This window comes from Ipomoea triloba, chromosome 3 (genome assembly GCF_003576645.1).
Source record: "Ipomoea triloba cultivar NCNSP0323 chromosome 3, ASM357664v1".
Taxonomy (NCBI): Eukaryota; Viridiplantae; Streptophyta; class Magnoliopsida; order Solanales; family Convolvulaceae; genus Ipomoea; species Ipomoea triloba.
The window spans coordinates 22,769,031-22,783,828 of record NC_044918.1 but is presented as its reverse complement, the minus strand read 5'-3'; the positions used below and the strand labels follow the sequence as shown (position 1 = coordinate 22,783,828).

Sequence of the window (14,798 nt, the reverse complement as noted above, 5' to 3'; positions counted from 1 at the left end):
ACAAAATGTTGCCTTATGACTTATGCATTAAATATACACTTAAACTTTTGTGTCATTATTACCCATTAACCTTTATCAACCATACCTATCCACCCAATCACTCTTTTATTTGCACCACAATTTATTACCAATTATGAATAAAATGTTAGATAATGACATAGTGCAACTCATCAAAAGTGTGATGAGACATACAATAATACTGAAATAACACCCACCCCATTGTCTTGAACTGACTACCAAATAAAATTTGATCTTCTCATCAAATGAGAATCACACCTTAAATACAATACCTAAATTAAATGTTTCTTTATTTTTAGTTCAAAAATCTCCCGAGGTTCGAACCTATGACCACCCATTTGAAATGGTAATTAAAATAATGGATTATGGTGCGGACAAGGCTTCAAGTGCTAATATACACCATCAAGCAAGTATAAATGCACAGTAAAGCATTTTCAAAATTCACTAGCACTACTTGATTGTCAACCTTTGATATGCACCGTCAAACATTTCTAAATGCACCAAAGTTTACAGTGTGTATAATCAATATAATGAGAATCGTAACTAGTGCGAATCAAGTAGTACTCATGGTGCATTTGAAAATACTTTACAGTGTGTATAATCAGGTAGTGCAAATCAAGTAGTACACACAGTGCATTTGAAAATACCTTGCAGTGCATTGATAATTGCTTGACGATGCACCCATCCTGATGTCACTCTCATATATATATATATATATATATATATATATATATATATATATATATAACACATTCTTTGAGTCCTTGTCTGTTAGCACACTTCACTTCAAATATGCATATATATATTGTGTGTGATGACTGTGTACTGTGTTAATTAGTTCATCATCATTAACAATTACACTACATTTATCCTATCACATCATATGTAAATTCCAACCAATTAAAAATGAAATCATCCCATCCAGAACTTATGTCAATGACAACATAAGAAATACACACTACATATCATACAAAGAAATTACAAGATCGAGGTTTAAGATCAATGTATGTATGAAAAGAAAACATGCACAGATAATCCTAAACCTGTTAGCACGCATTTCAGATAACAACAAGCTACAAATATATATATATATATATATATATATATATATATATATATATAGAACGCCAAACAAAAACCACCTTTTCTTTTTCTGTTTTTTCTTATCCAGACATGCATACACTGCTCCGTTTCACCATCCGCCGCCGCTGCCGGCGGCGCTGCCGCCGTGGGCCCCATTCCAATACCCGTTAGTCGTTTCTCCTTGGGCTCTATACTGCTCAAACCCGGATTTCAAATCCTCGAGATTGGGGAAAAAGACTCGAGCCGCCCCAGTACTATCCTCCACGTGATTCACAAACCCGTTCCCAAACCCGTCGAGGGCGGCGGGTTTCACGTCATGCAATGGGAACAGCAACCCGGAAGAGAACACGGCGGTGGACGGGTCGGAAACGGGTATGGGGATATGAAACGGGTTGAGATGGTGCAAGATTCCGGGATTAGAGGTATTGGGTGGTGGGTATGCCAAATTGAGGTCTTGCCCGGCATTAGGGTTTAGAGGAAAGCACGGCGATGGGGTGGAATGATCTGGAAGCTTCTTAGAAGAAGTAGAGGAAGAAGATAATAAGGAAGAAGAAGAAGAAGATCTTCGGTTCTTCCGTGAACCGCCCCCCACGGGAACATTCCTCAAGGAACCCCCTTCGGTCCAGTACCTTCGACAAGTCTTACAAAAGTACCTGGGCTGAGAAAGACTGTAATTGTTGTAGTAACAGAATTTGGTGTTTGTGGAATTGCACCGAGGACAGTTCAATGCTTTTTCCTTTTCTGGCCTGGGTTTCTTCTCTGCTACTCTTGCTGTTTCCACAACATTCTCCACAACCCCAATACCCTAAAATTATAATTTCAAAAAAAAAAAAAAAAGCATAAAAAATAATAAGTACCCAAAAGATATCAAACAGCAAGCAAACAAACAACAACAAAAGAAAAACAAGATTTAAAGTGATTTATATATGGGAAACTTTATTGGATTGTGGAAAGGGAAAAAATTTTTAAAAGAAGGGAAATTTCAAGACCCAAAGCAAAAGATGGTCTAACTTTGAAAATCCCTCTCTCTATCTCTAAACCCTAGAAAGATGTTCATCATATATGAAAAAGAAAAAGAAAAATAAAAAAATTTGTTTGGTTTTGTTTACCTGTGGCCACTGAGCAGTATCCATTATCTGAACAAAAGAGTGACAAAAGTGGAGAAAAAGAAAGAAAAAAAAGCTATCGATCTGAAAAAGCAAAGAGTGTTGAAGCTTTGTTCCCAGGAGGAATAGAGGAGAACAAAAACTATGTATCCCACTTAAGCTTTCAACCAATTCAGATCAAGAAAGAAACAAAAGCAGCTGAAAGGCAGCCCAGCAGTATTTCAGATGGTGTATGTTTGGCTGTTCCATATAGCAGCTGCTAGCTAGCTAGTTATGTAATTGGAAAAAAAAAAATTATTTCATTTCATGGTGGGGGAGGGGGTCTCCCTTTCTGTTTCTTCTCACTTCTTTCCTCCAATTCTTTTTTTATTCTTTTTTCCTGCTTTTTTCTCTTTTGGATTCTAGCAAGAGCTTTTTCCCTTGCTCATATTTAATAATGATGGCTACAATACGGTTTGTATAACTATACACTTTATCCGTCAGTGTACGATATTGGGATGATCATTTTTTTTGGTAAATTTACAGGGTCTTTCTTTCCGTCCGTTTAACGGTCCGGGGTCCACCCACGTTCGCTCCGAGAGGCACAGGAGCTGGTCCAGGGGGATATTGAGATGATCATGCATACTCACTTGTATGTGGTACAAATTTACTTTCTAATTTATATGTACCCATCTTTTAACACTTTTAAGTTATGTACAAAGTGACAATTTTAGTTCCTCGTGATTATTTCTAGAGTCATTTCCATTTCTGGTCATACTGTTATTGGAGTATTACTAATTTTAGTCCACTACATTAATTTTTGCCACATTGCGGCCAGTCTTATTTAGTCATTGTCACTTTTAGTCCACCGTTAAAATTTTCATCAAATAACCGTCCAAAATATGGGTATTTTGGTCTTTTCATGCTTTGATCATCTCCTCTACCCTTTGCAGTGGTTTTCCTTACGCATTTTCATCCAATGAAGAGGTCCGGCGAAAGCCATGACTTTGTAATGTGGCTCACATGGATTTCGCCGGACCTCTTCATTGGATGAAAATGTGTAAGGAAACCCATTATAAAGGATCAAAAAGATAACCAAAGCATGAAAAGACTAAAAATACCCATGTTTTGGACAGTCATTTGACGAAAATTGTAACGGTGGACTAAAAGTGGCAAGGACTAAATAAGAGTGGCCACAATGTGGCAAAAATTAATGGAGTGGACTAAAATTGACAATGTCCCAATAACAGTAGTACTAAAAATGGAAATGACTCTTATTTCTATTATCAATATGTTTCTTAATAAAATGATTGATTTGATCCTTCAGGGACTAAAATTATCATTTTGCACATAACTTAATAGTTGAAGATAATCACACATATAACTCAGAGATTAAGACCAAGTATAACAGGAAAATCAAAAATACAATTTTTCTCTTAAAAAATTGAAAGAAAATGTTCATTTTTCATAAAGCGGCAAAAATAATTCACATAGTATAAGAATAAACATATAGTACAACTATCAATTTAAACTTTTAGTTGAAACAAAATGCACAATTCAATTTAGTATTAAAGACAAATCCATACAAGAGATAACATCACTTAACTATGTTCACGTGTTGCTTAAAACTCATAAAAAAAAAAACAAATTCATACATATTTGGGACGTTTTAGGTTGAACATAATAACATTATATATATATATATATATATATATATATATATATATATATATATATATATATATATATATATATAATGTATAATTTAATTATCAATTTAAAATTTTTATTGAGGTAAAAAAAACATCTTTAATTTTAATTATGTTCATCAAATTTAACTTTTACTCCATAAAAGCATGAATCATATATGTATCAATCTCTATTGAGTACCATAGATTATGAAAAATGCATAATTAAACCTAATTGAGCATGTTTTGTATGAGATTGTCTTATGTAAGACATGTAACACTTTTTATTTAAAATGTAATATTTTTTAACTCATAATTATATTTGAACTAAAAACTATTACGTGTTGCACTTGTGACAATCTTATTCCAGGCTTATTCAACCTAACTTATTAATTATAGAAATATAGTTTATAACATATTAAATCATATATATGTACAGTATAGTATGATGATCTATGATCTTCACCAAATATAATCTAAATATCCTAGTAAATAAATTTTACTATATGGGCAGAATAATTTCATTATTCCGGTTATTATTTATGTGCACTAGTTTATATGCACTCGATCATTTATCTTTAATATCAGCATGGCAAAATGAGATTAATTCGTGAATAGACACTATATATTTATTTAGAAAAAATTATAGTTATGCAAAATTTTGTATACACATGTTATAAGAAAATATTGAAATATCCACAAATTTAATCCTTACAAATTTTATTATTGAATTAAACACCTATGAAGTTCACTGATTCTTTCAAAAAAATAAAAATTCACTGATTTATTTACAGATTTTTTGTCAATAAATTTAATATTTCTTGTAGGGGTGCGACGAGCTGCTCGCGAACGGCTCGAGAACCGCTCGGTCAAAGCTCGGCTTGAACTCGAGATCAAATACTTTAGGCTCATAACTTGTCGAGCAGCTCGCTAGCTATATATATATATATATATATATATATATATATATATATATATATATATTTGAGTCGATCTTCAGCTCAAGCTCGAGTAGTCGAGCCAAACGAATTGCTCGAGTCAAGCTCGAATTACTAAAAAATTTACCGAACCAAATTCAAGCATTATTCACCCATTCTTATTGAACTCGAACTCGAGCCAACCCAAACTCGAGCTTTACCCAGCTCGTTTGCACCTAAATTTTTTTTAATAGTGAAATAACATTAAATGGGCATCCCTAAACGGTGGAAACTGGAAAGCATATGTTTGGAAGATTTTGGGAGTATAGAGTGGACAACAAAAAGACAAGGCATGTGACAGGTACTATCCACAAGTGGGTTTCCATTGCTCGCCATTTGGATGACAATCAAAACTTCACTACTGACTTTAGAGCATAAAAATGGAATTTCTTTTTTCATTTTCTTACAAATTTGTATTCTGCGAACTTCAAGATATTTTTGTTTCAGTTCTAGCTCCTTTCAAGGAAATCTATAGTCACTCAAAATTTTATTTCTACTACTTCTTTTCCATCTAATATTTTCTCAGATGAAAACTAACTATTATGCTAAAAATTATAATTAGCAGTAAAGAAGTACATGTATATTAGTTAGCGTAATGTTTTAAGTCGCCACCTAACAAACATGCTTTGATATCAATTGTCATGATCAAACACTTATCGATACGCCAAAAGTTATAGCTAGTAGAAAATGTGCAATTTTATTTTCTTATACTTGTGTAGTTAACACCACATTTCGACGACAAGATAATTGACTCGGCTCTCAAAGGCATCACCCAACAAATATTTATAATATAATTTAACTAGTTTTGATAAATTAAAAATTTATCAAATATTAATGTGACATATTACTATTAATTAATAAAAAAAACTTCATTTTAAATTATTTAATAATAATGCATAACGTATGTATTTTGCAAATTTTTTGCCCATCTAACAACGTCGTTGTCGTGGATAAATTAATTGACTCTATTGTAAATTATTTTCTATACAAATTTGAAGTAGCTTTGCGCCTTTGCCCAAGCCAATTGAAACAATACAAAATGCGCGGATGGAATTTCATTGTCAAGGTTTAGGTGGTTTTAGATTAATAAGATTAAACAGGATTAATTAATGATCTTACGTGCCAACTACCATGTAGTGTGATAGCATCCCAGTTATGGGTGGTGGAATTTAGATTTTTTGGATTGAAAATGTTTAAGAAAGTATAGAATAGATATTACCTTGTAAAAATTGTGAGTATTTCAAATAAAAAAAATTAATAATCTAACGTTTAAATTATTTGAAAAGGATTGATTGATGTTATATGTTGTAGTTTTGAGAACCTTAAATTATTACACTACATTAGAGCATCCTCATATATATATTTTTTGTGCAATTGTTTAGGATAACAAGCTTATGTGGAGGAGAGAGGGAGTGGAGAGAGAAAAAACCCTCCTACAATAAGGAGTTGATTTTACAGAAAAGTGGGTCTCACCTTGTGTAAGTGTGTAAATATGGCTTGCATTTAGTCGTGTGCGGAGCAACCATAGCGCCTAACTGAGCCCGTTATTCTGATGCTTCTTTTTCCATATTCGTTTTGCCTTTTTTTTTTTCCTTTTCCCTTCTCTCTTATCTTCTCTTTTCTAGTCACACCTGCAAAAACTATAACTATTGAGAATGATTTTAAGGGATCATTTCAATTCGGCCCTTGAATTTTCAAACTTTAACATTTGGCCGTCTATTATATCATAATCTAGCGTTGAATCTGTTTAATTTAGTTTTCATATTGAATTTACTTTTAATAATCCATAGTTAACACTTCTAAAATCTATTTCGATTATACCCATTGATACAACTATTGTTAATAATATAATATACCTTAAAAGAGAGAAATGACTTCATAGTCAAGGGTTTTGTCGTGGAATGGCGTATACTACGTTAATGTAGTGTGAAAATAAATATGAGAAGAAACACAAGCGGATGAATATATGTAAATGCGGCAAAACAAGACACCGTCAAATATACGGTAAGATGAAAAGCATCAGAGGAAAAACAACACAAATTTATTGTTTATGTGGCACTATGTCAAGTAAAATCTCTCAGAGAATCTGTCAATCTTAGTGGGTGCGTAGGTACAACACAAGAGAGAGACCGGTACCGTCCATAATACTACATCTCCCCCCACCCATTTCCTAGTCCCTGTTGAGATGTCATGTGATCCATTTAAACAAAAAAAAAAAATTATTATTTTTACTCATTCATTTTTATTTATCCTATTAGAGAATATTGTGAAGAATATTTCCATGCACATATATTTAGTAAATATCTTTTATTTAGGTAATATTCCTTTTGTATTTAGCTGGTAATATTTCCTTGTTATATATTACCTTTGAGTTTCCTTCTTTTTAGGATGTTAATATGTATATAATCGTGTCTGGTTAAGCAATGAAAGACAGACCTTCTTCCATTCTTCTTTCTGTTTACACTGTGTTTTGTTTATCATGGCATCAGAGCTAGGTTCAAACACAGTGAATGGAGAGGGTGACATAAAGAAAACAGAGCCATTGAAAAGGGTTGTCTCTCCTTATGAGTTGAACTCGAATGACAACCCAGGGAATGTTATCATGCAAGTTCGACTGCGAGGTGACGAAAATTATGATGAATGGGCACGGGCGATGAAAACCTCCCTACGAGCTCGCCGCAAATGGGGTTTCGTGGAGGGAACGATTTTAGAACCGAAACCAGAATCCATCGAGTATGAGGATTGGTGGACTGTGCAGTCCATGCTTGTATCATGGATTCGGAACACGATCGAACCGGAACTGAGGTCTACAATATCGCATATGGAAGATGCGAAAGACATATGGAATGACATCAAAGAACGATTCTCGGTCCCGAATGGACCGCGAATACATCAAATAAAGACCGAGTTGAGCAAGTGCAAACAACATGGATTGACCATAGCCGGGTACTTTGGAAAGTTGAAGGGGTTGTGGGATGACTTGGCTAGCTATGAACATATGCCTGTATGTGAGTGTGGAGGATGCAAATGCAACATCTCAACAAAACTTGATAAGCGCAGGGAGGAGGAGAAGTTACATCAATTTTTAATGGGGTAGCGCAGGGAGGAGGAGAAGTTACATCAATTTTTAATGGGGTTGGATGAAATCACGTACGGTACTGTGCGTTCAAATATCCTAGCGGCGGAACCACTCCCTAGTCTAAACAAAGCATATGGAATTGCGGCGGAACCACTCCCTAGTCTAAACAAAGCATATGGAATTGTGATACGCGATGAGAAGGTTAAATCTATGGCACGAGTGAGTGAAGAACGAGGAGAACCGATTGGGTTGCATGTGCAGACAGGAAATAAATTTAAAGGAAAAGGAGATATGATGGAGAGGACTGTAACCTGCTCTATTTGTAAAAGGACAGGGCATGAAGCTTCGACTTGTTTTCAGGTAATTGGGTACCCTGATTGGTGGGGTGATAGGCCAAGAGGAGAAGGAAAANGTGGGGGACGAGGCAAAGCAACACAACGAGCATATGTCGGGCGTGGGAAAGGAGGCGGTGTTCGGGCTAATGCTATGCACACCTCTGCAAGTAATGATCAGGAAGTCAATCCCGAGGTGGTGGAAAAAAATAATAGGATTACCGGACTGAACAATGAACAATGGCAGACTCTTTTGGCAGCTTTGAACGCATGTAAAGGTGGATTGAATGAGACAATGACAGGTAAAGATGATACGTGGATCATTGATACAGGGGCATCCAATCACATGACGGGCAATGTGAATATTTTGCACAATGTGAGCAATATGACAGGGTGTCCTGTGGGGTTGCCAGACGGACGTAGTACCGTTGCAACTAAGAAGGGTCTGGTGAATCTTGATGAAAGATTGAAAATGCATAATGTGCTATATGTACCTGAGTTGAATTGCAATTTAATTTCTGTGTCACAATTGATTGATGACTCTAATTGTATTGCTCAATTTACTAAGGATTTGTGTGTGATACAGGACCGCACTTCGAGGATGCTGATTGGAGCGGGTGAACGGAGAAATGGGCTCTATTATTTCCGAAAAATACCGAGCATAAGGGTATCAAAAGTTGATAGTGGAGGCTCATTGGAGTTATGGCATAAACGTTTGGGGCATCCTTCCCTAAAGGTTACAAAGTTAGTACCCGTAGTTGATATTAGTGATGGAAATAATTTGTTGCACAAGGTATGCGATGTATGTCAACGAGCTAAGCAAACAAGAGACCAATTTCTTTTGAGTAATAATAAAGCAACCAATATGTTTGATCTTATACATTGTGATTTGTGGGGGCCTTACAAAGCTAAATCTTCTTGTGGTGCCTCTTATTTTTTAACGATAGTTGATGATTATTCTCGTGCTGTTTGGATATTCTTGCTAGTGGATAAAAAGGAAGTGTCTCGTGTGTTACTCAAAATTTTTTTCTATGGTAGAAAGGCAATTTAATAAACAAATTAAGATAGTACGAAGTGACAATGGAGCTGAGGTTGTTTGTTTGAAACAATATTTTTTGGAACATGGAATTATTTTTCAAAGCTCTTGCACAGGAACACCTCAGCAAAATGGAAGAGTTGAAAGGAAGCACCGGCACATCCTGAATGTTGCTCGTGCTTTACGATTTCAAGCAAGTTTGCCCATTGATTTTTGGAGAGAATGTGTGTTAACTGCTTGTTACTTGATAAATAGAACGCCAACTCCACTTTTGAACGGAAAGACTCCTTATGAAGCTTTGTATGGAGAACCTCCACACTATGATCACTTGCGGGTGTTTGGTTCGTTGTGTTATGCTCATAACCAAAAATCGAAGGGAGATAAGTTTGCTAGCCGAAGTAGAAAATGTATTTTTGTGGGTTATCCGTACGGAAAGAAAGGGTGGAAAGTGTATGATATAGAAACAAAGGAATATTTTATATCACGCGATGTAAATTTCTGTGAAGGAGAATTTCCTTTTGGTCTTAGTGTTCTTGAAGGAAATAATGGAGAGAACACTGCCATGCATGAAGAGTTAAATGTGGATGAATCTAAAAATGACTGTGAGTCTGAAAATGAATGTGAGCCACACACAAACCAAGATTTACAGCAAGCAGAAATAGTGCATGAAGAAGTTGAGAATGAGAGTTTAGAAGCAAGGGGGGTGCAAATGATGTTGCAGATGACACAAAATTTGGGGAACAATTAGGACGTGGGCACCGAACTCGATATCGCTCAGTGAAATTGCGTGATTTTGTTACTAATGTTGCTTATAAATTGAGCCCATCTCCCGATTCACCCGTTGCAACGCATCCCTCAGGTACGCCTTATCCAATAGCTCATAGTGTAAACTGTGATAAATTTTCCTTGCAACATCGGGAGTTTCTTGCAGCTCTTGTTGCAGGCCATGAACCAGAGTCTTTTACCGCTGCGATGAAAGACAAACGTTGGAGAGAAGCCATGCGAAAAGAAATTGATGCTTTATCCAACAATGGGACATGGGAATTATCTGCCTTGCCTCCGGGGAAGAAAGCTCTTGGATGTAAATGGTTTTACAAAATAAAATACAATTCAGATGGCACAGTGGAGCGATATAAAGCCAGACTAGTGATCCTTGGGAATCATCAAGTAGAAGGTGTTGACTTTACAGAAACATTTGCACCCGTAGCCAAGATGGTCACAGTGAGAATGTTTCTAGCGGTAGCAGCAGCAAAGGGGTGGGAACTGCATCAAATGGATGTGCATAATGCATTCCTTCATGGAGATCTGGAGGAAGAGGTGTATATGAAAATGCCCCCGGGGTTTAAAACAAACAAGTCAGGGGTTGTCTGTAGGTTGAGAAAGTCTCTCTATGGGCTTAAGCAAGCGCCTCGGTGTTGGTTTGCAAAACTATCAACAGCATTGCGAAGGTATGGGTTCATTCAATCATTATATGACTACTCGTTGTTTACCTTAAAACGAGGTACTGCTCGAGTAAATGTACTAGTCTATGTTGATGATTTAATAATCTCTGGAAATAATTGCAATGCCATACAAGTGTTCAAATCCTACTTGAGTGCATGTTTTCACATGAAGGATTTGGGATGTCTAAAATATTTCTTAGGCGTGGAAGTTGCAAGAAATTCGAAAGGGATTTATTTATGTCAACGGAAATATGCTTTGGATATTCTTGATGAGGTGGGACTCTTAGGAACGAAACCTGTCAACTTTCCTATGGAACAAAATCAGAAACTCTCATTAGCGAATGGAAGGTTGCTGGAGGATCCAGAACCTTACCGTCGTTTGGTTGGTCGGCTAATTTATCTATGTTTCACTCGCCCTGAGATTGCATATTCTGTTAATGTTTTATCACAATTTATGCAACAACCACGAAATGAACATTGGGATGCAGCTTTGAGAGTTGTGCGCTACTTGAAAGGTAGTCCAGGACAAGGTGTTCTCTTGCGGGCAGATAATGACTTACGGCTATATGGCTGGTGTGATGCAGATTGGGCAAGCTGCCCCATCACACGTCGATCTCTTACAGGATGGGTAGTGTTCTTGGGTACATCTCCGATTTCGTGGAAGACCAAAAAGCAACAAATAGTCTCTCGATCTTCTGCTGAAGCTGAGTACAGGTCCATGGCTATGACAGTTTGTGAGTTAAAATGGTTGCGAGGGATTTTGTCGAGTTTGGATGTTTCACATTCTCAACCCATGAAACTTTATTGTGACAGTCAAGCAACGTTACATATGGCAAATAATCCTGTGTTTCATGAGCGTACGAAACACATAGAGGTCGATTGTCACTTTGTAAGAGACGAGATTATGAAGAATACTATTTCTCCCTCCTATGTTTCAACAACATTGCAACTTGCTGACATATTCACCAAGGCGTTGGGGCAGAAGCAGTTTAAATTCTTGGTGGACAAGCTGGGCATACAAAATTTGCATGCACCAACTTGAGGGGGGGTATTAGAGAATATTGTGAAGAATATTTCCATGCACATATATTTAGTAAATATCTTTTATTTAGGTAATATTCCTTTTGTATTTAGCTGGTAATATTTCCTTGTTATATATTACCTTTGAGTTTCCTTCTTTTTAGGATGTTAATATGTATATAATCGTGTCTGGTTAAGCAATGAAAGACAGACCTTCTTCCATTCTTCTTTCTGTTTACACTGTGTTTTGTTTATCATCCAATAAAATTTATATATGTGACGAAAAATATACTCTATGAGAATACATATATCACTTTTCTATCAATTATTGGCCTCTATACTAGGTCAGTAGGTGTTATGTCACCATTTCATATAAATAAATAAATAAAATCAGGTACTCAAAAAATCAGAATTAAATATAACTAAAATTTAAAATATTCCCTTAAACTACATCATAAATGATAAAAAGTACATTTTTAGTTCTTAAGTTATGAGGGTAACTCTAATCAAGTTGATAAAACAGATGTCTTGGTAACCACAACTCTGTAAGGTACCAAGACAGGAAGATGTCAATCTATTAACCTCATTTATTTGAATCGATCAGCTATGAACGACATATGTTGATTTACCTCCTTATGATTCTTTGTTAGCTAAGTTATATGATAAGTTTTTTCTAGTGTGTACCTTCAGGCATGCTTTCTTGTAAATTAAAGTTCATAAATTATAGAATAAATGTAATTTTTGTCCCTAATTAACATAAAATTGCAATAATACCCCAATTAGCCACCAATATTGTGACTTATTTAGTCCTTATAGATATTACTAGTTTTATACGCGCTTTGCGCGAATGGATTAATGCCCAATATTTATATTTAAATAAATATTTAAAAGTATATCAATGCAAGATTATATAGGAAAAGTTTATACATGGGTAATTGAATGTCGAATTTTTTTATTTAAATATCTAACTCAAAGTATATGAATCCAAGATAATATAGAAAATTCATTATAATATTACTAAAATAAATGTTTGCAACCTTGTAAAATCGATAGTCTAAATATTTGGTCTAAAAATAATAGTCTAAATAAATACTACTTTTAATTTGAATTTTCTAAGTATTCTTAATTCTCTTTTGAGTAACATTGTCATTGTTTTTATCTTTACTATTTGTTCTCTTCCTTTTTGTTGGTAGTGTGTTATTTGCAATTCGGTTATTGTTGGTAGCATAGATGACAACGTCATGCAATGAGATTATGATATAGGAGTTATGGGCTTTCCTTTAGGTGTTCTGCTTGGGGTTCATTTGGTTCAACCATTATTGTTGAATGAGTTATCGTGGGTAAAAAAATCCCTAGTTTAAGAAAAAAGATTAAATAAATTAATAAAAATTTAAAAATTTAAAATATTATGTATTTCAAAGATATTATAAGGTAGTTTCTCGCTTCAATTTGCTGGGTAATGGGTTATTTAAGTACTTTCATTGTCAACAAATCCCCCAAATAGTTAATATGATTGGTTTCAAACTATTCTTTTTTATTTTTTTCATGGTATTAAAGAAATACATATGTATCATTTTTTGGTGTAACTACTAATTTATTTAATTCAATAAGAGTAAAATAGAGTGATTCCGCTTCAATTTGTTGGGTTATTATTTGAGTAATCTCTTTGTCAACCAATCCCCAAGTAGTTAATATAATTAGCTTCAAATTATTTTAAACTTTTTTTTCATAGTATTAATAAAATACTTGGTAACTAAATATATAACATTATTTTGTACTATAACTTTGATATTTAATTACAAGATATTGTAATATAAAAATAAGATAATGGACAATGTAATGAATATCAATTGATAAATTTGAATATAAAGAATCTTTGCATGAGAGAAAATAAAGACAATATAACTAATGAAATTATTTCTCTTATTTAATTTAATTTTTTGATAATGAATAATTTTTTCAAATAAAGATATTGTAGACACATAATCTATACTATTAATAAAAACAATATCCTCAGTTTTAACTTCCCGCCCAAAACAGACCTATAATATTATGGTTTGCGTAATATTGTAAAATATGGTAATACAATTCATATCCCTAGTACAATTGTAAATTAAAAATGCCACTATAGTCGTGGAACTAAAAATGCAAAAAACTCTATTATAAATTTATATTGAGATTAGACTGAGTACATAATTGTTGATATGTTATCCACAAGTATATAATTTAGATCAAGTTCATAATACATGTACATAATGGACCGTGGATTAGCGAATGGTTTTCAGATTGATTAACCGAAGATACATGAGAGAGAGAGAGATCCTTTTAACTGAGCTAATTAGGACTCTCCTATTCTACAGGTAACAGGTGATGACTAAGTTATAGCCACTAAAAAACAAATACTATAGGATATAAAAATAATAACATAATAACATAACTCACACACACCCTCAAGCACAAGGTTGTAGCTCTTCAACATTGAGCTTGCTACGGAGAGCTTGAAAGCGCGGGCCTGGCAGCGGTTTAGTGAAAATATCTGCAAGTTGATCCTGTGTAGACATAAAGTTCACCGTGAACTCACCAGTAGCAACCTTGTCTCGAACAAAGTGATAGTCTATTTCCACGTGTTTAGTCCGTGCATGAAAGACCGGGTTTGTGGCGAGATAGGTGGCACCAAGATTATCACACCATAGGTGAGCAGGTCGCCCAGAATCGAGGCCTAACTCCCGGAGTAATGATATGACCCAGGTAACTTCAGCCGAAACATCTGCTAGACCTTTGTACTCTGCTTCAGTAGATGAGCGGGCCACAGTGCGCTGCTTGCGAAATAGCCAAGAAATAAGGTTGTCCCCATAAAAAACTGCGTAACCACTTGTAGACTTGCGGTCTACAGGACATCCAGCCCAGTCAGAGTCCGAGTAAGCATGTATCTCTGTGGAGGAGGACCGTGATAACCGAAGACCATAACCCTGAGTTCCCTTGACATACCGCAGCACTCGTTTCAGTAATCCCCAATGATCTGCAGTGGGCGAGTGCAT

The 14,798-nt window shown here is 35.1% G+C and overlaps 1 protein-coding gene across 1 annotated transcript; it reads right to left on the bottom strand.

Annotated features, from left to right (window-relative positions):
* Window positions 1-904: 904 nt before the first annotated feature.
* On the bottom strand, window positions 905-2,586 carry LOC116013805 (dof zinc finger protein DOF1.8-like). Its single transcript, XM_031253735.1, has 2 exons — window positions 2,211-2,586; window positions 905-1,906 (listed from the first exon to the last, which is right to left on the bottom strand). Exons 1-2 carry the CDS (start codon window positions 2,232-2,234, stop codon window positions 1,211-1,213), a joined length of 720 nt encoding a protein of 239 aa, XP_031109595.1. The 5' UTR covers window positions 2,235-2,586; the 3' UTR covers window positions 905-1,210.
* Between the last annotated feature and the right edge of the window lie 12,212 nt (window positions 2,587-14,798).